The sequence below is a fragment of the Ranitomeya imitator genome, chromosome 5 (assembly GCF_032444005.1).
Source record: "Ranitomeya imitator isolate aRanImi1 chromosome 5, aRanImi1.pri, whole genome shotgun sequence".
NCBI lineage: Eukaryota > Metazoa > Chordata > Amphibia > Anura > Dendrobatidae > Ranitomeya > Ranitomeya imitator.
Window position 1 is genome coordinate 714,451,730 of NC_091286.1, and position 27,335 is coordinate 714,479,064.

The 27,335-nt window shown below is 47.9% G+C and overlaps 1 protein-coding gene and 1 pseudogene across 3 annotated transcripts in view; one reads left to right on the plus strand and one right to left on the minus strand.

Annotated features, from left to right (window-relative positions):
- LOC138638942 (zinc finger protein 585A-like) overlaps positions 1-9,763 on the minus strand; it is a 132,504-nt pseudogene extending 122,741 nt beyond the window's left edge.
- A 1,254-nt stretch (positions 9,764-11,017) lies between these two features.
- Positions 11,018-27,335, plus strand: part of TRMT12 (tRNA methyltransferase 12 homolog) — a 137,093-nt gene continuing 120,775 nt past the window's right edge. Inside the window, exons 1-2 of one of the 3 annotated variants that reach the window (XM_069728704.1) lie at positions 11,018-11,099; positions 18,175-18,340. Coding sequence is in view for 2 of the 3 variants with exons in the window: in XM_069728702.1 (XP_069584803.1) it covers positions 18,267-18,340 (74 nt within the window). In the remaining variant the exon portion in view is untranslated. Of the gene's footprint in view, positions 11,140-18,174; positions 18,341-27,335 lie in introns of all 3 variants that reach the window. The other 2 variants (XM_069728702.1, XM_069728703.1) reach the window with 2 other exon arrangements.

The following is a 27,335-nucleotide window of genomic DNA, read 5'->3' on the forward strand; positions in this document are numbered from 1 at the left end:
AGATATATGGAGCAGTTACCTCTCAGCAGATTATAGATATATGGAGCAGTTTCCTCTCAGCAGATTATAGATATATGGATCAGTTTCCTCTCAGCAGATTATAGATATATGGAGCAGTTTCCTCTCAGCAGATTATAGATATATGGAGCAGTTTCCTCTCAGCAGATTATAGATATATGGAGCAGTTTCCTCTCCTCTCAGCAGATTATAGATATATGGAGCAGTTTCCGCTCAGCAGATTATAGATATATGGAGCAGTTTCCTCTCAGCAGATTATAGATATATGGAGCAGTTTCCGCTCAGCAGATTATAGATATATGGAGCAGTTTCCTCTCCTCTCAGCAGATTATAGATATATGGAGCAGTTTCCGCTCAGCAGATTATAGATATATGGAGCAGTTTCCTCTCAGCAGATTATAGATATATGGAGCAGTTTCCTCTCAGCAGATTATAGATATATGGAGCAGTTTCCGCTCAGCAGATTATAGATATATGGAGCAGTTTCCTCTCAGCAGATTATAGATATATGGAGCAGTTTCCTCTCAGCAGATTATAGATATATGGAGCAGTTTCCTCTCAGCAGATTATAGATATATGGAGCAGTTTCCTCTCAGCAGATTATAGATATATGGAGCAGTTTCCTCTCCTCTCAGCAGATTATAGATATATGGAGCAGTTACCTCTCAGCAGATTATAGATATATGGAGCAGTTTCCTCTCAGCAGATTATAGATATATGGAGCAGTTTCCTCTCCTCTCAGCAGATTATAGATATATGGAGCAGTTACCTCTCAGCAGATTATAGATATATGGAGCAGTTTCCTCTCAGCAGATTATAGATATATGGAGCAGTTTCCTCTCAGCAGATTATAGATATATGGAGCAGTTTCCTCTCAGCAGATTATAGATATATGGAGCAGTTTCCTCTCAGCAGATTATAGATATATGGAGCAGTTTCCTCTCAGCAGATTATAGATATATGGAGCAGTTACCTCTCAGCAGATTATAGATATATGGAGCAGTTTCCTCTCAGCAGATTATAGATATATGGAGCAGTTTCCTCTCAGCAGATTATAGATATATGGAGCAGTTTCCTCTCAGCAGATTATAGATATATGGAGCAGTTTCCTCTCCTCTCAGCAGATTATAGATATATGGAGCAGTTTCCGCTCAGAAGATTATAGATATATGGAGCAGTTTCCTCTCAGCAGATTATAGATATATGGAGCAGTTTCCGCTCAGCAGATTATAGATATATGGAGCAGTTTCCTCTCCTCTCAGCAGATTATAGATATATGGAGCAGTTTCCGCTCAGCAGATTATAGATATATGGAGCAGTTTCCTCTCAGCAGATTATAGATATATGGAGCAGTTTCCTCTCAGCAGATTATAGATATATGGAGCAGTTTCCTCTCAGCAGATTATAGATATATGGAGCAGTTTCCTCTCAGCAGATTATAGATATATGGAGCAGTTTCCTCTCAGCAGATTATAGATATATGGAGCAGTTTCCTCTCAGCAGATTATAGATATATGGAGCAGTTTCCTCTCAGCAGATTATAGATATATGGAGCAGTTTCCTCTCCTCTCAGCAGATTATAGATATATGGAGCAGTTACCTCTCAGCAGATTATAGATATATGGAGCAGTTTCCTCTCAGCAGATTATATATATATGGAGCAGTTACCTCTCAGCAGATTATAGATATATGGAGCAGTTTCCTCTCAGCAGATTATAGATATATGGAGCAGTTTCCTCTCAGCAGATTATAGATATATGGAGCAGTTTCCTCTCAGCAGATTATAGATATATGGAGCAGTTTCCTCTCAGCAGATTATAGATATATGGAGCAGTTTCCTCTCAGCAGATTATAGATATATGGAGCAGTTTCCTCTCAGCAGATTATAGATATATGGAGCAGTTTCCTCTCAGCAGATTATAGATATATGGGGCAGTTTCCTCTCAGCAGATTATAGATATATGGAGCAGTTTCCTCTCAGCAGATTATAGATATATGGAGCAGTTTCCTCTCAGCAGATTATAGATATATGGAGCAGTTTCCTCTCCTCTCAGCAGATTATAGATATATGGAGCAGTTTCCTCTCAGCAGATTATAGATATATGGAGCAGTTTCCTCTCAGCAGATTATAGATATATGGGGCAGTTTCCTCTCAGCAGATTATAGATATATGGAGCAGTTTCCTCTCAGCAGATTATAGATATATGGGGCAGTTTCCTCTCAGCAGATTATAGATATATGGAGCAGTTTCCTCTCAGCAGATTATAGATATATGGAGCAGTTTCCTCTCAGCAGATTATAGATATATGGAGCAGTTTCCTCTCAGCAGATTATAGATATATGGAGCAGTTTCCTCTCAGCAGATTATAGATATATGGAGCAGTTACCTCTCAGCAGATTATAGATATATGGAGCAGTTTCCTCTCAGCAGATTATAGATATATGGAGCAGTTTCCTCTCAGCAGATTATAGATATATGGGGCAGTTTCCTCTCAGCAGATTATAGATATATGGAGCAGTTTCCTCTCAGCAGATTATAGATATATGGGGCAGTTTACTCTCAGCAGATTATAGATATATGGAGCAGTTACCTCTCAGCAGATTATAGATATATGGAGCAGTTTCCGCTCAGCAGATTATAGATATATGGAGCAGTTACCTCTCAGCAGATTATAGATATATGGAGCAGTTTCCGCTCAGCAGATTATAGATATATGGAGCAGTTTCCTCTCAGCAGATTATAGATATATGGAGCAGTTTCCTCTCAGCAGATTATAGATATATGGAGCAGTTACCTCTCCGCTCAGCAGATTATAGATATATGGAGCAGTTACCTCTCCGCTCAGCAGATTATAGATATATGGAGCAGTTTCCTTTCAGCAGATTATAGATATATGGAGCAGTTTCCTCTCAGCAGATTATAGATATATGGAGCAGTTTCCTCTCCTCTCAGCAGATTATAGAAATATGGAGCAGGTTCCTCTCAGCAGATTATAGATATATGGAGCAGTTTCCTCTCAGCAGATTATAGATATATGGAGCAGTTTCCTCTCAGCAGATTATAGATATATGGGGCAGTTTCCTCTCAGCAGATTATAGATATATGGAGCAGTTTCCTCTCAGCAGATTATAGATATATGGAGCAGTTTCCTCTCAGCAGATTATAGATATATGGAGCAGTTTCCTCTCAGCAGATTATAGATATATGGAGCAGTTTCCTCTCAGCAGATTATAGATATATGGAGCAGTTTCCTCTCAGCAGATTATAGATATATGGAGCAGTTTCCTCTCCGCTCAGCAGATTATAGCTATATGGAGCAGTTACCTCTCAGCAGATTATAGATATATGGAGCAGTTTCCTCTCAGCAGATTATAGATATATGGAGCAGTTTCCTCTCAGCAGATTATAGATATATGGAGCAGTTTCCTCTCAGCAGATTATAGATATATGGAGCAGTTTCCTCTCAGCAGATTATAGATATATGGAGCAGTTTCCTCTCCGCTCAGCAGATTATAGATATATGGAGCAGTTTCCTCTCAGCAGATTATAGATATATGGAGCAGTTTCCTCTCAGCAGATTATAGATATATGGAGCATTTTCCGCTCAGCAGATTATAGATATATGGAGCAGTTTCCTCTCCTCTCAGCAGATTATAGATATATGGAGCAGTTTCCTCTCAGCAGATTATAGATATATGGAGCAGTTTCCTCTCAGCAGATTATAGATATATGGAGCAGTTACCTCTCAGCAGATTATAGATATATGGAGCAGTTTCCTCTCTGAGCAGATTATAGATATATGGAGCAGTTACCTCTCAGCAGATTATAGATATATGGAACAGTTTCCTCTCAGCAGATTATAGATATATGGAGCAGTTTCCTCTCAGCAGATTATAGATATATGGAGCAGTTTCCTCTCAGCAGATTATAGATATATGGAGCAGTTTCCTCTCAGCAGATTATAGATATATGGAGCAGTTTCCTCTCAGCAGATTATAGATATATGGAGCAGTTTCCTCTCAGCAGATTATAGATATATGGAGCAGTTTCCTCTCAGCAGATTATAGATATATGGAGCAGTTTCCTCTCAGCAGATTATAGATATATGGAGCAGTTTCCTCTCAGCAGATTATAGATATATGGAGCAGTTTCCTCAGCAGATTATAGATATATGGAGAAGTTTCCTCTCAGCAGATTATAGATATATGGAGCAGTTACCTCTCAGCAGATTATAGATATATGGAGCAGTTTCCTCTCAGCAGATTATGGATATATGGAGCAGTTACCTCTCAGCAGATTATAGATATATGGAGCAGTTTCCTCTCAGCAGATTATGGCTATATGGAGCAGTTTCCTCTCAGCAGATTATAGATATATGGAGCAGTTTCCGCTCAGCAGATTATAGATATATGGAGCAGTTTCCTCTCAGCAGATTATAGATATATGGAGCAGTTTCCTCTCAGCAGATTATAGATATATGGAGCAGTTTCCTCTCAGCAGATTATAGATATATGGAGCAGTTTCCTCTCAGCAGATTATAGATATATGGAGCAGTTTCCTCTCAGCAGATTATAGATATATGGAGCAGTTTCCTCTCAGCAGATTATAGATATATGGAGCAGTTTCCTCTCAGCAGATTATAGATATATGGAGCAGTTACCTCTCAGCAGATTATAGATATATGGAGCAGTTACCTCTCAGCAGATTATAGATATATGGAGCAGTTTCCTCTCAGCAGATTATAGATATATGGAACAGTTTCCTCTCAGCAGATTATAGATATATGGAGCAGTTTCCTCTCAGCAGATTATAGATATATGGAGCAGTTTCCTCTCAGCAGATTATAGATATATGGAGCAGTTTCCTCTCAGCAGATTATAGATATATGGAGCAGTTTCCTCTCAGCAGATTATAGATATATGGAGCAGTTTCCTCTCAGCAGATTATAGATATATGGAGCAGTTTCCTCTCAGCAGATTATAGATATATGGAGCAGTTACCTCTCAGCAGATTATAGATATATGGAGCAGTTTCCTCTCAGCAGATTATAGATATATGGAGCAGTTTCCTCTCAGCAGATTATAGATATATGGAGCAGTTACCTCTCAGCAGATTATAGATATATGGAGCAGTTACCTCTCAGCAGATTATAGATATATGGAGAAGTTTCCTCTCAGCAGATTATAGATATATGGAGCAGTTTCCTCTCAGCAGATTATGGATATATGGAGCAGTTACCTCTCAGCAGATTATAGATATATGGAGCAGTTTCCTCTCAGCAGATTATAGATATATGGAGCAGTTACCTCTCAGCAGATTATAGATATATGGAGCAGTTTCCTCTCAGCAGATTATAGATATATGGAGCAGTTTCCTCTCAGCAGATTATAGATATATGGAGCAGTTTCCTCTCAGCAGATTATAGATATATGGAGCAGTTTCCTCTCAGCAGATTATAGATATATGGAGCAGTTTCCTCTCAGCAGATTATAGATATATGGAGCAGTTTCCTCTCAGCAGATTATAGATATATGGAGCAGTTTCCTCTCAGCAGATTATAGATATATGGAGCAGTTTCCTCTCAGCAGATTATAGATATATGGAGCAGTTTCCTCTCAGCAGATTATAGATATATGGAGCAGTTTCCTCTGAGCAGATTATAGATATATGGAGCAGTTACCTCTCAGCAGATTATAGATATATGGAGCAGTTTCCTCTCAGCAGATTATAGATATATGGAGCAGTTTCCTCTGAGCAGATTATAGATATATGGAGCAGTTACCTCTCAGCAGATTATAGATATATGGAGCAGTTTCCTCTCAGCAGATTATAGATATATGGAGCAGTTTCCTCTCAGCAGATTATAGATATATGGAGAAGTTTCCTCTCAGCAGATTATAGATATATGGAGCAGTTACCTCTCAGCAGATTATAGATATATGGAGCAGTTTCCTCTCAGCAGATTATGGATATATGGAGCAGTTACCTCTCAGCAGATTATAGATATATGGAGCAGTTTCCTCTCAGCAGATTATGGCTATATGGAGCAGTTTCCTCTCAGCAGATTATAGATATATGGAGCAGTTTCCGCTCAGCAGATTATAGATATATGGAGCAGTTACCTCTCAGCAGATTATAGATATATGGAGCAGTTTCCTCTCAGCAGATTATAGATATATGGAGCAGTTTCCTCTCAGCAGATTATAGATATATGGAGCAGTTTCCTCTCAGCAGATTATAGATATATGGAGCAGTTTCCTCTCAGCAGATTATAGATATATGGAGCAGTTTCCTCTCAGCAGATTATAGATATATGGAGCAGTTTCCTCTCAGCAGATTATAGATATATGGAGCAGTTACCTCTCAGCAGATTATAGATATATGGAGCAGTTACCTCTCAGCAGATTATAGATATATGGAGCAGTTTCCTCTCAGCAGATTATAGATATATGGAACAGTTTCCTCTCAGCAGATTATAGATATATGGAGCAGTTTCCTCTCAGCAGATTATAGATATATGGAGCAGTTTCCTCTCAGCAGATTATAGATATATGGAGCAGTTTCCTCTCAGCAGATTATAGATATATGGAGCAGTTTCCTCTCAGCAGATTATAGATATATGGAGCAGTTTCCTCTCAGCAGATTATAGATATATGGAGCAGTTTCCTCTCAGCAGATTATAGATATATGGAGCAGTTTCCTCTCAGCAGATTATAGATATATGGAGCAGTTTCCTCTCAGCAGATTATAGATATATGGAGCAGTTTCCTCTCAGCAGATTATAGATATATGGGGCAGTTTCCTCTCAGCAGATTATAGATATATGGAGCAGTTTCCTCTCAGCAGATTATAGATATATGGAGCAGTTTCCTCTCAGCAGATTATAGATATATGGAGCAGTTACCTCTCAGCAGATTATAGATATATGGAGCAGTTTCCTCTCAGCAGATTATAGATATATGGAGAAGTTTCCTCTCAGCAGATTATAGATATATGGAGCAGTTTCCTCTCAGCAGATTATAGATATATGGAGCAGTTTCCTCTCAGCAGATTATAGATATATGGGGCAGTTTCCTCTCAGCAGATTATAGATATATGGGGCAGTTTCCTCTCAGCAGATTATAGATATATGGAGCAGTTTCCTCTCAGCAGATTATAGATATATGGAGCAGTTACCTCTCAGCAGATTATAGATATATGGAGCAGTTTCCTCTCAGCAGATTATAGATATATGGAGAAGTTTCCTCTCAGCAGATTATAGATATATGGAGCAGTTTCCTCTCAGCAGATTATAGATATATGGAGCAGTTTCCTCTCAGCAGATTATAGATATATGGAGCAGTTTCCTCTCAGCAGATTATAGATATATGGAGCAGTTTCCTCTCAGCAGATTATAGATATATGGAGCAGTTTCCTCTCAGCAGATTATAGATATATGGAGCAGTTTCCTCTCAGCAGATTATAGATATATGGAGCAGTTTCCTCTCAGCAGATTATAGATATATGGAGCAGTTTCCTCTCAGCAGATTATAGATATATGGAGCAGTTTCCTCTCAGCAGATTATAGATATATGGAGCAGTTTCCTCTCAGCAGATTATAGATATATGGAGCAGTTTCCTCTCAGCAGATTATAGATATATGGAGCAGTTACCTCTCAGCAGATTATAGATATATGGAGCAGTTTCCTCTCAGCAGATTATAGATATATGGAGCAGTTTCCTCTCAGCAGATTATAGATATATGGAGAAGTTTCCTCTCAGCAGATTATAGATATATGGAGCAGTTACCTCTCAGCAGATTATAGATATATGGAGCAGTTTCCTCTCAGCAGATTATGGATATATGGAGCAGTTACCTCTCAGCAGATTATAGATATATGGAGCAGTTTCCTCTCAGCAGATTATGGCTATATGGAGCAGTTTCCTCTCAGCAGATTATAGATATATGGAGCAGTTTCCGCTCAGCAGATTATAGATATATGGAGCAGTTACCTCTCAGCAGATTATAGATATATGGAGCAGTTTCCTCTCAGCAGATTATAGATATATGGAGCAGTTTCCTCTCAGCAGATTATAGATATATGGAGCAGTTTCCTCTCAGCAGATTATAGATATATGGAGCAGTTTCCTCTCAGCAGATTATAGATATATGGAGCAGTTTCCTCTCAGCAGATTATAGATATATGGAGCAGTTTCCTCTCAGCAGATTATAGATATATGGAGCAGTTACCTCTCAGCAGATTATAGATATATGGAGCAGTTACCTCTCAGCAGATTATAGATATATGGAGCAGTTTCCTCTCAGCAGATTATAGATATATGGAACAGTTTCCTCTCAGCAGATTATAGATATATGGAGCAGTTTCCTCTCAGCAGATTATAGATATATGGAGCAGTTTCTTCTCAGCAGATTATAGATATATGGAGCAGTTTCCTCTCAGCAGATTATAGATATATGGAGCAGTTTCCTCTCAGCAGATTATAGATATATGGAGCAGTTTCCTCTCAGCAGATTATAGATATATGGAGCAGTTTCCTCTCAGCAGATTATAGATATATGGAGCAGTTTCCTCTCAGCAGATTATAGATATATGGAGCAGTTTCCTCTCAGCAGATTATAGATATATGGGGCAGTTTCCTCTCAGCAGATTATAGATATATGGAGCAGTTTCCTCTCAGCAGATTATAGATATATGGAGCAGTTACCTCTCAGCAGATTATAGATATATGGAGCAGTTTCCTCTCAGCAGATTATAGATATATGGAGCAGTTTCCTCTCAGCAGATTATAGATATATGGAGCAGTTTCCTCTCAGCAGATTATAGATATATGGAGCAGTTACCTCTCAGCAGATTATAGATATATGGAGCAGTTTCCTCTCAGCAGACTATAGATATATGGAGCAGTTACCGCTCAGCAGATTATAGATATATGGAGCAGTTTCCTCTCAGCAGATTATAGATATATGGAGCAGTTTCCGCTCAGCAGATTATAGATATATGGAGCAGTTTCCTCTCAGCAGATTATAGATATATGGAGCAGTTTCCTCTCAGCAGATTATAGATATATGGAGCAGTTACCTCTCCTCTCAGCAGATTATAGATATATGGAGCAGTTTCCTCTCAGCAGATTATAGATATATGGAGCAGTTTCCTCTCAGCAGATTATAGATATATGGAGCAGTTACCTCTCAGCAGATTATAGATATATGGAGCAGTTTCCTCTGAGCAGATTATAGATATATGGAGCAGTTTCCTCTCAGCAGATTATAGATATATGGAGCAGTTACCTCTCAGCAGATTATAGATATATGGAGCAGTTTCCTCTCAGCAGATTATAGATATATGGAGCAGTTTCCTCTCAGCAGATTATAGATATATGGAGCAGTTTCCTCTCAGCAGATTATAGATATATGGAGCAGTTACCTCTCAGCAGATTATAGATATATGGAGCAGTTTCCTCTCAGCAGATTATAGATATATGGAGCAGTTTCCTCTCAGCAGATTATAGATATATGGAGCAGTTTCCTCTCAGCAGATTATAGATATATGGGGCAGTTACCTCTCCGCTCAGCAGGGAGATGATCTCCAGGGCGCAGGCGATGATTCTTCGGGACGTCTCTGCCTCCATCCTCGGCCGTCGCTCCGGTGACAGATGTTGGATGATGTCGGGGGATGGAGACCTTCCGGCTTCTCTATAATAATGGCTGACACCAGAGAGAACAATCTGCGGCTGCTGCACTGTAGGGATGAAGGACCTGTGGTGACGTCAGCACCATGTGACCAGGAGGGGCGGAGGTCAGCAGGGCAGTGCTCGTCCAGGACCTGTGATGACGTCAGCGCCATGTGACCAGGAGGGGCGGAGCTCAGCAGGGCAGTGCTCGTCCAGGACCTGTGGTGACGTCAGCGCCATATGACCAGGAGGGGCGGAGCTCAGCAGGGCAGTGCTCGTCCAGGACCTGTGATGACGTCAGCGCCATGTGACCAGGAGGGGCGGAGCTCAGCAGAGCAGTGCTCGTCCAGGACCTGTGATGACGTCAGCGCCATGTGACCAGGAGGGGCGGAGCTCAGCAGGGCAGTGCTCGTCCAGGACCTGTGATGACGTCAGCGCCATGTGACCAGGAGGGGCGGAGCTCAGCAGGGCAGTACTCGTCTAGGACCTGTGATGACGTCAGCACCATGTGATCAGGAGGGGCGGAGCTCAGCAGAGCAGTGCTCGTCCAGGACCTGTGATGACGTCAGCACCATGTGATCAGGAGGGGCGGAGCTCAGCAGAGCAGTGTTCGTCCAGGACCTGTGGTGACGTCAGCGCCATGTGACCAGGAGGGGCGGAGCTCAGCAGAGCAGTGTTCGTCCAGGACCTGTGGTGACGTCAGCGCCATGTGACCTGGAGGGGCGGAGCCCAGCAGAGCAGTGTTCGTCCAGGACCTGTGATGACGTCAGCACCATGTGATCAGGAGGGGCGGAGCTCAGCAGGGCAGTGCTCGTCCAGGACCTGTGATGACGTCAGCGCCATGTGATCAGGAGGGGCGGAGCTCAGCAGGGCAGTGCTCGTCCAGGACCTGTGATGACGTCAGCACCATGTGATCAGGAGGGGCGGAGCTCAGCAGAGCAGTGCTCGTCCAGGACGCGAGTATTGAAGTCGCAGGTTGAATGTGTTGTGGGCGTGTCAGGGGAGTGGCCGTCTCTGTGAGCTGTTGCTTTTATTCCCAGCATATCCGTATTCGCAACAGATTACTACAGGCAGAATACGGATCCGCGCTCCTTCCACAGTGCTAGCCCGTCGTCTCAGGATCAGAGCGCGCTCCTAAATGCCCCGCCTTCGATGCCCTGATGAACCAATCAGCGCTGCAGCTCACAGAGACGGCCACTCCCCTGACACGCCCACAACACATTCAACCTGCGCATTCAATACTCGCCCCCGGGTCTCCACTGGATTGCACGAGGCCACGTCCCTTCCGGTGACGTCATTCTTTAAAAAAAAAAAGTTAACTGTTGTAGACTCTGACTCCAGCATCAGTGCGCATGTCCCGTACCTGCCTTCGCATCACTCTCCGGGCTCCGCTTCTCACGGGTCTTCTGTAAGCGCCAGAAAGTGGTAGAACTGTGACAGCCTGTAGTGTGTGTGTGTGTGTGTGTGTGTGTGTGTGTGTGTGGCAGCCTGTAGTGTGTGTGAGTGGCAGCCTGTAGTGTACGTGTCCTCAGTGTGTGTGGCAGCCTGTAGTGTGTGTGAGTGTGTGTGTGTGTGGCAGCCTGTAGTGTACGTGTCCTCAGTGTGTGTGGCAGCCTGTAGTGTGTGTGTGTGTGTGTGTGTGGCAGCCTGTAGTGTACGTGTCCTCAGTGTGTGTGGCAGCCTGTAGTCTACGTGTCCTCAGTGTGTGTGGCAGCCTGTAGTGTACGTGTCCTCAGTGTGTGTGGCAGCCTGTAGTATACGTGTCCTCAGTGTGTGGCAGCCTGTAGTCTACGTGTCCTCAGTGTGTGTGGCAGCCTGTAGTGTACGTGTCCTCAGTGTGTGTGGCAGCCTGTAGTGTACGTGTCCTCAGTGTGTGTGGCAGCCTGTAGTCTACGTGTCCTCAGTGTGTGTGGCAGCCTGTAGTGTACGTGTCCTCAGTGTGTGTGGCAGCCTGTAGTGTACGTGTCCTCAGTGTGTGTGGCAGCCTGTAGTCTACGTGTCCTCAGTGTGTGTGGCAGCCTGTAGTATACATGTCCTCAGTGTGTGGCAGCCTGTAGTCTACGTGTCCTCAGTGTGTGTGGCAGCCTGTAGTCTACGTGTCCTCAGTGTGTGTTGCAGCCTGTAGTGTACGTGTCCTCAGTGTGTGACAGCCTGTAGTGTACGTGTCCTCAGTGTGTGTGGCAGCCTGTAGTGTACGTGTCCTCAGTGTGTGTGGCAGCCTGTAGTGTACGTGTCCTCAGTGTGTGTGGCAGCCTGTAGTGTACGTGTCCTCAGTGTGTGTGGCAGCCTGTAGTGTACGTGTCCTCAGTGTGTGTGGCAGCCTGTAGTGTGTGTGTGTGGCAGCCTGTAGTGTGCGTGTCCTCAGTGTGTGTGGCAGCCTGTAGTGTGCGTGTCCTCAGTGTGTGTGGCAGCCTGTAGTCTACGTGTCCTTAGTGTGTGTGGCAGCCTGTAGTGTGTGTGTGGCAGCCTGTAGTATACGTGTCCTCAGTGTGTGTGGCAGCCTGTAGTGTGCGTGTCCTCAGTGTGTGTGGCAGCCTGTAGTCTACGTGTCCTTAGTGTGTGTGGCAGCCTGTAGTGTGTGTGTGGCAGCCTGTAGTGTGCGTGTCCTCAGTGTGTGTGGCAGCCTGTAGTGTACGTGTCCTCAGTGTGTGTGGCAGCCTGTAGTGTACGTGTCCTCAGTGTGTGTGGCAGCCTGTAGTGTACGTGTCCTCAGTGTGTGTGGCAGCCTGTAGTGTGCGTGTCCTCAGTGTGTGTTTGGCAGCCTGTAGTGTACGTGTCCTCAGTGTGTGTGGCAGCCTGTAGTGTACGTGTCCTCAGTGTGTGTGGCAGCCTGTAGTGTACGTGTCCTCAGTGTGTGTGTGGCAGCCTGTAGTGTGCGTGTCCTCAGTGTGTGTTTGGCAGCCTGTAGTGTACGTGTCCTCAGTGTGTGACAGCCTGTAGTATACGTGTCCTCGGTGTGTGTGGCAGCCTGTAGTGTACGTGTCCTTAGTGTGTGTGGCAGCCTGTAGTGTGTGTGTGGCAGCCTGTAGTGTACGTGTCCTCAGTGTGTGTGGCAGCCTGTAGTGTACGTGTCCTCAGTGTGTGTGGCAGCCTGTAGTCTACGTGTCCTCAGTGTGTGTGGCAGCCTGTAGTGTACGTGTCCTCAGTGTGTGTGGCAGCCTGTAGTATACGTGTCCTCAGTGTGTGGCAGCCTGTAGTCTACGTGTCCTCAGTGTGTGTGGCAGCCTGTAGTGTACGTGTCCTCAGTGTGTGTGGCAGCCTGTAGTGTACGTGTCCTCAGTGTGTGTGGCAGCCTGTAGTCTACGTGTCCTCAGTGTGTGTGGCAGCCTGTAGTGTACGTGTCCTCAGTGTGTGTGGCAGCCTGTAGTGTACGTGTCCTCAGTGTGTGTGGCAGCCTGTAGTCTACGTGTCCTCAGTGTGTGTGGCAGCCTGTAGTATACATGTCCTCAGTGTGTGGCAGCCTGTAGTCTACGTGTCCTCAGTGTGTGTGGCAGCCTGTAGTCTACGTGTCCTCAGTGTGTGTTGCAGCCTGTAGTGTACGTGTCCTCAGTGTGTGACAGCCTGTAGTGTACGTGTCCTCAGTGTGTGTGGCAGCCTGTAGTGTACGTGTCCTCAGTGTGTGTGGCAGCCTGTAGTGTACGTGTCCTCAGTGTGTGTGGCAGCCTGTAGTGTACGTGTCCTCAGTGTGTGTGGCAGCCTGTAGTGTACGTGTCCTCAGTGTGTGTGGCAGCCTGTAGTGTGTGTGTGTGGCAGCCTGTAGTGTGCGTGTCCTCAGTGTGTGTGGCAGCCTGTAGTGTGCGTGTCCTCAGTGTGTGTGGCAGCCTGTAGTCTACGTGTCCTTAGTGTGTGTGGCAGCCTGTAGTGTGTGTGTGGCAGCCTGTAGTATACGTGTCCTCAGTGTGTGTGGCAGCCTGTAGTGTGCGTGTCCTCAGTGTGTGTGGCAGCCTGTAGTCTACGTGTCCTTAGTGTGTGTGGCAGCCTGTAGTGTGTGTGTGGCAGCCTGTAGTGTGCGTGTCCTCAGTGTGTGTGGCAGCCTGTAGTGTACGTGTCCTCAGTGTGTGTGGCAGCCTGTAGTGTACGTGTCCTCAGTGTGTGTGGCAGCCTGTAGTGTACGTGTCCTCAGTGTGTGTGGCAGCCTGTAGTGTGCGTGTCCTCAGTGTGTGTTTGGCAGCCTGTAGTGTACGTGTCCTCAGTGTGTGTGGCAGCCTGTAGTGTACGTGTCCTCAGTGTGTGTGGCAGCCTGTAGTGTACGTGTCCTCAGTGTGTGTGTGGCAGCCTGTAGTGTGCGTGTCCTCAGTGTGTGTTTGGCAGCCTGTAGTGTACGTGTCCTCAGTGTGTGACAGCCTGTAGTATACGTGTCCTCGGTGTGTGTGGCAGCCTGTAGTGTACGTGTCCTTAGTGTGTGTGGCAGCCTGTAGTGTGTGTGTGGCAGCCTGTAGTGTACGTGTCCTCAGTGTGTGTGGCAGCCTGTAGTGTACGTGTCCTCAGTGTGTGTGGCAGCCTGTAGTATACATGTCCTCAGTGTGTGTGGCAGCCTGTAGTGTACGTGTCCTCAGTGTGTGTGGCAGCCTGTAGTCTACGTGTCCTCAGTGTGTGACAGCCTATAGTCTACGTGTCCTCAGTGTGTGTGGCAGCCTGTAGTGTACGTGTCCTCAGTGTGTGTGGCAGCCTGTAGTGTACGTGTCCTCAGTGTGTGACAGCCTGTAGTGTACGTGTCCTCAGTGTGTGTGGCAGCCTGTAGTGTACGTGTCCTCAGTGTGTGACAGCCTGTAGTGTACGTGTCCTCAGTGTGTGTGGCAGCCTGTAGTATACGTGTCCTCAGTGTGTGTGGCAGCCTGTAGTCTACGTGTCCTCAGTGTGTGTGGCAGCCTGTAGTCTACGTGTCCTCAGTGTGTGTGGCAACCTGTAGTGTACGTGTCCTCAGTGTGTGGCAGCCTGTAGTATACGTGTCCTCAGTGTGTGTGGCAGCCTGTAGTCTACGTGTCCTTAGTGTGTGTTTGGCAGCCTGTAGTGTACGTGTCCTCAGTGTGTGGCAGCCTGTAGTATACGTGTCCTCAGTGTGTGTGGCAGCCTGTAGTGTGCGTGTCCTCAGTGTGTGTGACAGCCTGTAGTGTGCGTGTCCTCAGTGTGTGGCAGCCTGTAGTGTACGTGTCCTCAGTGTGTGTGGCAGCCTGTAGTATATGTGTCCTCAGTGTGTGGCAGCCTGTAGTATATGTGTCCTCAGTGTGTGTGTGGCAGCCTGTAGTGTGCGTGTCCTCAGTGTGTGTGGCAGCCTGTAGTATACGTGTCCTCAGTGTGTGGCAGCCTGTAGTGTACGTGTCCTCAGTGTGTGTGGCAGCCTGTAGTGTACGTGTCCTCAGTGTGTGTGGCAGCCTGTAGTATACGTGTCCTCAGTGTGTGTGGCAGCCTGTAGTATACGTGTCCTCAGTGTGTGGCAGCCTGTAGTATACGTGTCCTCAGTGTGTGTGGCAGCCTGTAGTATACGTGTCCTCAGTGTGTGGCAGCCTGTAGTGTACGTGTCCTCAGTGTGTGTGGCAGCCTGTAGTGTACGTGTCCTCAGTGTGTGTGGCAGCCTGTAGTCTACGTGTCCTTAGTGTGTGTGGCAGCCTGTAGTGTGTGTGTGGCAGCCTGTAGTGTGCGTGTCCTCAGTGTGTGTGGCAGCCTGTAGTGTACGTGTCCTCAGTGTGTGTGGCAGCCTGTAGTGTACGTGTCCTCAGTGTGTGTGGCAGCCTGTAGTGTGCGTGTCCTCAGTGTGTGTTTGGCAGCCTGTAGTGTACGTGTCCTCAGTGTGTGTGGCAGCCTGTAGTGTACGTGTCCTCAGTGTGTGTGGCAGCCTGTAGTGTACGTGTCCTCAGTGTGTGTGTGTGGCAGCCTGTAGTGTGCGTGTCCTCAGTGTGTGTTTGGCAGCCTGTAGTGTACGTGTCCTCAGTGTGTGACAGCCTGTAGTATACGTGTCCTCGGTGTGTGTGGCAGCCTGTAGTGTACGTGTCCTCAGTGTGTGGCAGCCTGTAGTGTACGTGTCCTTAGTGTGTGTGGCAGCCTGTAGTGTGTGTGTGGCAGCCTGTAGTGTACGTGTCCTTAGTGTGTGTGACAGCCTGTAGTGTGTGTGTGTGTGTGTGGCAGCCTGTAGTGTACGTGTCCTCAGTGTGTGTGGCAGCCTGTAGTGTACCTGTCCTCAGTGTGTGTGGCAGCCTGTAGTGTACGTGTCCTCAGTGTGTGTGGCAGCCTGTAGTGTACGTGTCCTCAGTGTGTGTGGCAGCCTGTAGTCTACGTGTCCTCAGTGTGTGGCAGCCTGTAGTATACGTGTCCTCAGTGTGTGTGTGGCAGCCTGTAGTGTGTGTGTGGCAGCCTGTAGTCTACGTGTCCTCAGTGTGTGTGGCAGCCTGTAGTGTACGTGTCCTCAGTGTGTGTGGCAGCCTGTAGTGTGCGTGTCCTCAGTGTGTGGCAGCCTGTAGTGTACGTGTCCTCAGTGTGTGTGGCAGCCTGTAGTATACATGTTCTCAATGTGTGGCAGCCTGTAGTATACATGTCCTCAGTGTGTGGCAGCCTGTAGTGTACGTGTCCTCAGTGTGTGTGGCAGCATGTAGTGTACGTGTCCTCAGTGTGTGTGGCAGCCTGTAGTATACGTGTCCTCAGTGTGTGGCAGCCTGTAGTGTACGTGTCCTTAGTGTGTGTGGCAGCCTGTAGTGTACGTGTCCTCAGTGTGTGGCAGCCTGTAGTGTACGTGTCCTCAGTGTGTGTGACAGCCTGTAGTGTACATGTCCTCAGTGTGTGGCAGCCTGTAGTGTACGTGTCCTTAGTGTGTGTGGCAGCCTGTAGTGTACATGTCCTCAGTGTGTGGCAGCCTGTAGTGTACATGTCCTCAGTGTGTGGCAGCCTGTAGTGTACGTGTCCTTAGTGTGTGTGGCAGCCTGTAGTGTACATGTCCTCAGTGTGTGGCAGCCTGTAGTGTACGTGTCCTCAGTGTGTGTGGCAGCCTGTAGTCTACGTGTCCTCAGTGTGTGGCAGCCTGTAGTGTACGTGTCCTCAGTGTGTGTGGCAGCCTGTAGTGTACGTGTTCTCAGTGTGTGTGGCAGCCTGTAGTGTACGTGTCCTCAGTGTGTGTGGCAGCCTGTAGTGTACGTGTCCTCAGTGTGTGTGGCAGCCTGTAGTGTACGTGTCCTCAGTGTGTGGCAGCCTGTAGTGTACGTGTCCTCAGTGTGTGTGACAGCCTGTAGTGTACGTGTCCTCAGTGTGTGACAGCCTGTAGTGTGTGTGTGTGTGACAGCCTGTAGTGTACGTGTCCTCAGTGTGTGTGACAGCCTGTAGTGTACGTGTCCTCAGTGTGTGTGGCAGCCTGTAGTATACGTGTCCTCAGTGTGTGGCAGCCTGTAGTATACGTGTCCTTAGTGTGTGTGTGGCAGCCTGTAGTGTACGTGTCCTCAGTGTGTGTGGCAGCCTGTAGTGTACGTGTCCTCAGTGTGTGTGGCAGCCTGTAGTGTACGTGTCCTCAGTGTGTGGCAGCCTGTAGTGTACGTGTCCTCAGTGTGTGTGGCAGCCTGTAGTCTACGGGTCCTCAGTGTGTGTGGCAGCCTGTAGTGTGTGTGTGTGTGTGTGTGTGTGGCAGCCTGTAGTGTGTGTGTGTGTGTGGCAGCCTGTAGTGTGCGTGTGTGGCAGCCTGTAGTCTACGTGTCCTCAGTGTGTGGCAGCCTGTAGTGTACGTGTCCTCAGTGTGTGTGGCAGCCTGTAGTCTACATGTCCTCAGTGTGTGTGGCAGCCTGTAGTGTACGTGTCCTCAGTGTGTGTGGCAGCCTGTAGTCTACATGTCCTCAGTGTGTGTGGCAGCCTGTAGTGTACGTGTCCTCAGTGTGTGTGGCAGCCTGTAGTGTACGTGTCCTCAGTGTGTGTGGCAGCCTGTAGTATACGTGTCCTCAGTGTGTGTGGCAGCCTGTAGTGTACGTGTCCTCAGTGTGTGTGGCAGCCTGTAGTGTACATGTCCGCCAGTGTGTGGCGCTCTTTGATTTGCATCATGTGGAATAGTAAGTTTTCTTCTGAGATGGGGTTTCGCCACCGTCTGGTTGTTGGGAGCTGGGGGTTTTGCCCCCCCCCTTCCCCCGTCTGAGTGTTGGGGGTCTCAACCACCCACCCCCAAACCCCCCCCCCCCCGTCTGGTTGTTGGGAGCTGGGGGTCTTTCCCCCCCCCCCGTCTGGTTGGGAGCTCGGGGTCCCCCCACCATCTGTATGTTGGGAGCTGGGGGTCTCGCCTTCCCCCCCGTCTGTATGTTGGGAGCTGGGGATCTCGCCCCCCCCCCCCCCGTCTGGTTGTTGGGAGCTGGGGGTCTCGCCTTCCCCGCGTCTGTATGTTGGGAGCTCGGGGTCTCACCCCCCCCCCCCACCACCACCGTCTGTATGTTGGGAGCTGGGGATCTCGCCCCCCCCCCCCCCCCCCGTCTGGTTGTTGGGGGCTGGGGGTCTGACTGCTGTCTCTCTTATTAACCCTACAGTGATGTGCAGACCATAAGGACAGAGCAGGCCATTGCAGCGGTGACCTGATATCCTGGATTTTCTGGCCTCTGATCACCTCTGGAGGCTTCTCATGGAGTCGGGTGGAACTCCTGGTTCTGCGGTTCCTGCCGTTCTTACAGACGCTGCTTTTTCACAGAGATACCGGTAAGAAGCAGGATGAAGGCTGTGGGTGATCGGTCACAGTACACATGATGCAGAGGAGGCTTCCTGGAGAACAGCTTTCATTTCCATCCCCCCTGTCGCTACATGGCCCTTCTGGCTTGTCATTTCTGGGGCCCCCATGGCGTTAGGGAGCCGTCCGGTGTTCCAGTTGGGGGGACCCCGTCCCGCCTTCCAGTTGGGGGGACCCTGTCCCGCCTTCCAGTTGGGGGGACCCTGTCCCGCCTTCCAGTTGGGGGGACCCTGTCCCGCCTTCCAGTTGGGGGGACCCTGTCCCGCCTTCCAGTTGGGGGGACCCTGTCCCGCCCACCAGTTGGGGGGACCCTGTCCCGCCTACCAGTTGGGGGGACCCCGTCCCGCCCACCAGTTGGGGGGACCCCGTCCCGCCCACCAGTTGGGGGGACCCCGTCCCGCCCACCAGTTGGGGGGACCCCGTCCCGCCCACCAGTTGGGGGGACCCCGTCCCGCCCACCAGTTGGGGGGACCCCGTCCCGCCCACCAGTTGGGGGGACCCCGTCCCGCCCACCAGTTGGGGGGACCCCGTCCCGCCCACCAGTTGGGGGGACCCCGTCCCGCCCACCAGTTGGGGGGACCCCGTCCCGCCCACCAGTTGGGGGGACCCCGTCCCGCCCACCAGTTGGGGGGACCCCGTCCCGCCCACCAGTTTGGGGGACCCCGTCCCGCCCACCAGTTGGGGGGACCCCGTCCCGCCCACCAGTTGGGGGGACCCCGTCCCGCCCACCAGTTGGGGGGACCCCGTCCCGCCCACCAGTTGGGGGGACCCCGTCCCGCCCACCAGTTGGGGGGACCCCGTCCCGCCCACCAGTTGGGGGGACCCCGTCCCGCCTTCCAGTTGGGGGGACCCCGTCCCGCCTTCCAGTTGGGGGGACCCCGTCCCGCCTTCCAGTTGGGGGGACCCCGTCCCGCCTTCCAGTTGGGGGGACCCCGTCCCGCCTTCCAGTTGGGGGGACCCCGTCCCGCCTTATAGTTGGGGGGACCCCGTCCCGCCTTATAGTTGGGGGGACCCCGTCCTGCCTTCCAGTTGGGGGGACCCCGTCCTGCCTTCCAGTTGGGGGGACCCTGTCCTGTCCTCCAGTTGGGGGGACCCCGTCCCGCCTTCCAGTTGGGGGGACCCCGTCCTGCCTTCCAGTTGGGGGGACCCCGTCCTGCCTTCCAGTTGGGGGGACCCCGTCCTGCCTTCCAGTTGGGGGGACCCCGTCCTGTCCTCCAGTTGGGGGGACCCCGTCCCGCCTCCCAGTTGGGGGGACCCCGTCCCGCCTTCCAGTTGGGGGGACCCCGTCCCGCCTTCCAGTTGGGGGGACCCCGTCCCGTCCTCCAGTTGGGGGGACCCCGTCCCGTCCTCCAGTTGGGGGGACCCCGTCCCGTCCTCCAGTTGGGGGGACCCTGTCCTGCCTTCCAGTTGGGGGTCCCGTTCGGCCCCTGACACCTCGCATTAGAGGGTGCAGATACTTCTCCTCCCGCATAGTTCTGCAGGTAATTGCCGGCTGCTATGCGGCTCCTGCGCTCTCGTCCTTCTGACCAGCGGATGGGACGAGAGCGCTGCATGAGGCGAGGGTGTAATATTATTTTTTTTTTTTTAAATTTGTTTATTGATTTCAGGAAAGATCATACACATTTTGCTCGTATTCATCATTTTCCATTAATTACAGGAAATTACCATACATAGCCATGTATAAGATATTATAAAGATAATAAATTGTGCATGTTGATCATTAATGCCTTATTTTAAACTTTAACTGTAACTACATTAACTTCTAATAAAGCCTTTAATACAAACGTAGCGCCGCTTACAAAGAATAGTTCTAAATACATCCCGCTCTGTTGGTAACTATTATCTAGAGAGTCATACACCCTTTTCTTATGCGTATACTGAGTCCTTTTAACTTATACAGTGTGACAGGGTGAATTCCACCTTCCCCATATCTTCTCGAATTTAGTTGGACAACCCCTATTCTGATAAAGCGTCCGCTCATACGGAATAATTGAATTTATTAAGTCAACCCATGCTCTAAGAGATGGACCAGAGCCTCCCATCCAACGCAGCGCCAACACCTTTCGTGCCATGAACAGTGACTCCCTCAGGAATATTCCCGTGTGGCGATCCCAAGCCTCCGCCTCCCATACTCCAAACAAACATACCAGTGGCTCAAGTGGAACAGGGATCGACACCAAAGATGTCAATAGTGCCGTCACTTCTCTCCAATATTGAAAAATAACAGGACACTTCCATATCATATGGATAAAATCTGCGTCACTAGAGTGACACCTCAAGCAGTCTGATGAATGAAGACGGCCCATTTTAAAAAGACGAGTCGGGGTCAAATAAGATTGATCGATTATATATAATTGGATCATCTTATTATTGATTGACGGGGAGACCTTAGTTGGAGATTCCAAGATTTCATCCCATTCTTCTCCTAGTGTATCTGGAAGAAGTCTCCCCCATTTTCCCTTAATTGAATCTATAGCAGATACTTCGCCTATGGATATTAGGTAGGTGTATAAAGAGGAAATCAGTCCCTGAGGGCCCTGTGAATTAAGAATTCCTATTAACGGCAGAGTTGAAATAGCTCGACCCGCACCCGTATTTCGTACATGTGATTGGAAGGCAGATCTTAGTTGCAGGTAGCGGAAAAATTGAGACTTCGGTATATTATGAGTATTTTGTAATTGTTCAAAAGAAACAAAAACCCCCTGGCTATGTATATTGCTCACCGTAAGGACACCACACGATATCCAAAATTCAGTAGATGGGTGGCCCAATAATCCCGGAAAGTAACCATCATTCCATAACGGCATTTCGGCTGCTATATCTACATATTGTGTCACTTTTTTAATTTGTCTCCATACTGATCGTGCCAGGCGAAGCAAAGGAAGCAAACGAGGGACAGCAATTTTCTCCATCTCTAGAAAACCCAGCGGGCAATCAACTTTAGCCGAATGTAATATATGACTTTCAGAGTTGGGGAGAGACCTCCCGGGCATCCACTCACTTATCATTTTGGCCTGCCCAGCAAGGTAATACAGATAGAAGTCCAGCAAGGCCGCCCCCCCCCCCCCCCCCCCGCTTAGGTCTCTGCAGGGTGGATAATTTAAGTTTAGGTCTAGCCTTCCCCCATATGAAGGATGTGGTAAGGGAATTCAGGGTTGCAAAGAAAGATTTAGGTATTGAAACGGCACTATGTTGAAGACAATAGCTCAATTTTGGGAGTAAAATCATTTTGATCAGGTTGATACGACCAGCCACCGATAGCGGGAGCTTATCCCAGGTAGCATATTTAAATTTAACCACGTCAATTAGTGGATATATATTGAGATGTAGATCTAGGTGACTGCGCTGGGTCATATGCATCCCGAGATACTTAAAATTGGAGACAATGGGCAGCAGCGAGAGGGTTTCAAGGCTTGGCATTGGGGTATGGGAGAGAGGCATCAGAGCAGACTTATCCCAGTTTATATATAGGCCAGAGAACTTGCTAAATTTATCAATCATCGTTATTACTTTTGGTAATGTATCTTCTGTCTGGTCCATAAACACCACCATATCATCAGCATATAGACCTATAGTGTCCACCCGATCAGCAATATGTATCCCTTTAATATCTACAGAGGACCTCATCCGTATTGCCAAGGCTTCTATTGCCAAGGCAAATAAGGCCGGGGAGAGAGGGCATCCCTGGCGAGTTCCCCTATGCAAAGAAAATGGCGCAGACACAAAGCCGTTTACCACCATTCGCGCCCCAGGCTTCGCATATAGTGTACCTATCCCTCTCAGAAATTTATTCCCAAACCCATATTTCCGTAGACATGCAGTTAAAAAAGACCACTCGAGGGAATCAAAAGCCTTGGCTGCGTGCAGCGAAGCCAGTGCCCACTTATTGTCTGGTTCTAGTGTACTATATTGAATAACCGATTGCACCCGTCTGATATTAATAGAGGTATTTTTCCCGGGCATAAAACCAGTTTGATCTGGGTGTATGAGATCCAATATGATCGTATTCAGTCTGGTAGCTAGAATTTTCGTAAAAATCTTATAGTCAACATTCACCAAAGAAATTGGTCTATATGATCCACAATCTAGAGGATCCTTCCCTTCCTTCCTGAGCACGACAATATTAGCATCATAAAATGTTTCAGGTACAGATTCACCCTCCCATATTCCCCTAAGTACCTTTAGCAATATAGGTGCTAATTTATCACGGTATTTCCTGTAAAATTCAATGGGGAACCCATCAGGTCCCGGGGCCTTCCCAGTAGCCATATCCGCTATTGCATGTTCTACCTCTTCCAGGGTGAATTCAGCCTCCATAAGGGCTCGTTGAGATGGGCTTAGCAAAGGGAATGTTATATCTGATAGATAATCCAAGCATTCATCAATATCAAAACCACTTTTAGATTTGTATAGTGAAATGTAGTAATCGTAAAAGCTCTGAAGTATTTTATCAGTAGAGGATACCAACGAGCCATCAGACGCTCGGATCTGCAATATTGTGTTGGAGGTGTTATGTTGGCGCACCAAGAAGGCCAGGAGTGTACTGGCTTGATTGCCTAGCTCAAAATAGGACTGCCGAGTGAAAAATAGTTTGCGTTTTGACTTAGCGTCTGCATGCTGGGTATATAGTCTCTGGGAAGTAAGCCATTCAATTCTATTGCTGCTGGACTGATTAGCTATATAAGTGGCCTCCGAGTCTTTTAATCTTTGCTCTATCTCCTCATCCTCCCTCGCCGTTACCCTCTTGATGTAGGAAATAGTTGAGGACAAGCATCCTCTCAGGTATGCCTTCAGGGTATCCCAAAATAGACCAGAGTTTTGGAGTTCCGAATGTGTTAGAGTAAAATCATTCAACTGATCAACCGTCCTATCACTAGAGTCTATCAATTTCAACCAGAAGGGATTCAGTTTCCAGAACCCATTACTATTATCGGATTTCTCATATTTAAGTTTAAGAATAATTGGACTATGGTCCGAGATCCCCCGATTACCATGTTCAATGCTATCCACCCGTAATGCCAACTCACCCGACCCAAATATATAGTCTATTCTAGATAGAGATTGTCTAGTTGACGAGTGGCAGTGTACCCTCTAACTTCCGGATGATTTATTCTCCATAAATCTAACCACCCGCTCCCGTTCATAAACAATGCTAATTGAGAGGGTTGTTGAGGTAAAGCGTCCCCTGGTGTTACGTCATCCAGTCTCAATCTATCCATGGATTGATTCATAACTAAGTTAAAGTCCCCCATACAAATAACTTTGGCTTCCGGATATTTTAAGGAGAAGCCTAGAGCCATACGGAGGATTGACACATTAGCAGGAGGAGGATTATAGATGCACAACAACACATACTCTCGTGAATTAATAAATGCATGCACAAAGACGAAGCGGCCCTCTGGATCACGTCTCGCCTCCCTGGCCTCCCACCTGACCTCCTTGTGTATCAGTAGAGAAACCCCTCTAGAGTAGCTAGTGTGGAATGTGTGCAAGGACCATTGTACCCACGGTTTCTGCATACATCGAACTGTGTCCCTTGTTAAATGTGTCTCTATTAGTGCCACAACATGTGGGTGGTATTTTTTTATCTGCGAGAATACCTTAATTTTCTTTCGTGGGGTCTTTATACCTCGTATGTTCCAGGTCATACATATAATTTCAGCCCCCATGTTTACTCTCAAAGGGAAAGTGAATGCATATCATTACTATTCGGGTGTAGTTCAGCGGCATCGCACAGAGCAAAGAGTCAGCATTAGCGGCAACCATACCTAGTAAACAATCAAATCTAATACATAAAACCAAACTGAACAAAACTTGAACAATAGGGGAGTATATTTCCATACTCCCACAGTCAAATTGAAAAAGGGATACCCTCACTGGATTCAGTGTCCGGTATTGTTGACATTCCCTGCACCCAAACAGAGCTCTATCTATACTGCCATTAGTCAGGGAGTCCAGGTCAGGAGTTCTCCGCATTCGACCCCACACGGGACCGCAGCCACTCGATCGCCTCCGCTGGGTCTGTGAAAAATAAGGAGGAGCCCTTATAAACAATACGGAGCCGGGCCGGATAAAGCATAGAGTAGACGATGTTCTCCTCTCTGAGTTGTTTCTTGACATCCATAAATCGTGCCCGCTGCTTTTGAAGCTCCATGGAAAAATCTGGAAAGATCGATATGGTAGCATTATCGAATTTAATGAGGCCCCTCTGTCGCGCCAAGCGGAGGATGGTGTCTCTGTCTCTACAATTAAGGAGACGCGCCAGAAAGGGTCGCGGAGGGGCTCCAGGAGGGAGAGGTCTCGTCGGGACCCTATGGGCCCTCTCCACCGAAAATGTTGAGGAGAATCCATCTCCCAATGAAGACTTAAGCCATTCCTCCAGAAATTGCTCAGGCTGCTGGCCCTCTGACCGCTGCGGGAGACCTATGATACGGATATTATTGCGGCGCAGTCTATTTTCTAAGTCGTCTGCCTTTTGCTTCCAGGCATTCGCGGATCCAGCAGCTTTATTCAGTTTAGCTTCCATAGGGGTGATAGTGTCCTCTATATGAGACACCCTCGTTTCAACCTCCGTGATGCGCCCTCTCATAGCTTGCATGTCATGTCTCAGGCGCCCCACCTCAGTATGTACATCCTCTATTTTCTCCGTGAGAGATGATCTAGTGAGAGATATAGCTTGCATCAACTGCTCTGATGCCTGTTTAAGAGTCAGTTCATCCTCTCCTCTCTCCTCATTACCATCAGAGGGGCGACCTTTACGCTGAGATGGTGCGGGGTTATTTAAGATTGCGCACATTATCAGGAGGATCATCCTTGGCATATTTTTTTAATTTTTCAGCAGCTGCAGCTCCTCTAGGGTGCTGCATGATGAGTGTTCACAAGAAGATTATGCAAAGCGACCTCAGAGGCAATTATGGGGAAGCTCAGAGATAGTCACTGTAACACGCAGGCCGTGTAGTTTCACAGTTACCCCCGGGGAATCAGCTAGAAAGGGGTTAATCCCTGTAGTATTATGGCACTAGTAGGGAAAATGTCCACCCGACAGGGGGGCGCAGGTCCCACTTTCTCAGGGCACACACTGCACCACCCCTACTTCTTCAGGCACACACTCACTGCCCAGCGCCGCTGATGTAATTAAAAGCGCAACTCCCTATCTGCCAGGGTGTGCGCTATATTAATGGCCGCTGCCCCAGGCACGTACCGACACCTGCCAGTCCTTACCGCTCCTGCGTGCAAGCTTCCCGCCTCACTCTCCAGCACCATTCACCGCCGCTGCTTCCAAGATGAAAGGGATTCAACAGAGAGCAGCGCCGTGTTCCGTGCGCCCTCCCTGCTCCCACGTGCAGGTGTCCCGCTGCTCTCACCAACGCGGTCAGCCGCCGTCGCCTCCGGGATGATAGGGGGCTCAGCTCCAGCAAAAGGCAACGCCGCGTCCTGTGCTTCCTGGCGCGTGCTCTGAAAATGGCCGCCGTCATCTGCGGGGATCTCCTGCCCGCTCCGGTTCCCGCGGCTCCCGACTCCACGGATCTCTGCAGCGGTCCCCCAAAAGATCCAGGGGACTCTCTGGTATGTAGGGCTCAGATTTGGGTTGGTACCGCTCGGTCCCACTCAGTATTTATGGCAGATATGTCTCAGGATGTACGGAGCTCTCCTAAGATGCTTGCGTCTTCTTCGGCTACATAGCCACGCCCCCGGTGTAATATTATTTTACACATAGGAGTAATATTTTAGCAAGGGGCGTCCAAGTAGTAGACAATCCCTTTACAATGGGGGTTTGCACACCGGCCAGTGATCTTCAGCGACGACCATCGTGTGGATTTCTTGGTGGTCATTTCATGGGAATATTATTTAATTTTTTTGAATGAAAATTAAAACCCACTTTTCTTCACATTTCGTCATATTTCTACACAAATTTTATTTCTTTCAAAGGTAAATATGAAAAAAAATTAAGTCTAATTTCCATATTTTCCAATTTCTGGTATTGAGGGAAATCGCTGCATACATTTTGCAAAAACCGTTGTAGTAATGCCACGTGGGCCAAAGACCGCTCCTTGCCAGGAACATGAGGTATTTGAGCTCTGCTTAGTCCCTTAAAGCTTAGCCGACACACGCTGCGGGTCATCCCTACCCCCTCTTTTCACTCTGCCTGCGTGTGTGTGTGTGTGTGTGTGTGTGTGTGAATCCTAAACCCCTCATTTTCCCCCTCCCAAAACAATTTTTATTGCTTTTAGCTGCAAATAGCCGACATCTCCCTAAAACTACTCATTCCCCTCCCATCGAATACTGGTGTAGAAGACCTGAGTTCCTTTGTTTTATTAACGTGACATATATGGGCACCAACCCGGGCTAGAAATATACGAATTACATATTTTGGATGTCCCTCAATAGATCTATCACTCACTGAAACCACTGGAGGCTAAGCACGACGAGTGCAGAGAGTGGATTTCATCGTAAGCAGGTGATGTAATTAATTTACTTAAGAATCGCCCCAACATGGCGCACATCGTGATCCTGCTGTATTATACGAGGCTCATGCAGCGAGATATGCATAAAGATAGTTTCATATTCTAAGGAGAGGGCAGGCATCGGGGGTCTAGCTGCTATAGAGAGGGGTGTTATGCATCTGGTATATGCTCACATGTGCGGCTCTATCTATGGTTGTGAAATACCCTCTTCTCAGTGAGACTTGGGAGACGAGTATCGGGGTATATTCAAATGATTTATTATGTTTGGCACACAGTGGGGTTATCTCCCAGATTCCTTATTCTTGTGGTGTGTGGTGCCATCTTGTGGTTGCCCACTTTCAGTCCATTATGCATTTTTGTATTATTCTATCCATACAGATTTGTCTGTATTTTTCATTATATGCAGTTCTTGTGTATGTTTTCTTATATGGTCTAATTCTCTTGTACTGAACCATTTACTTTCCCATACAGGTAAGTCGACACTCACATATTTGGGTATAGT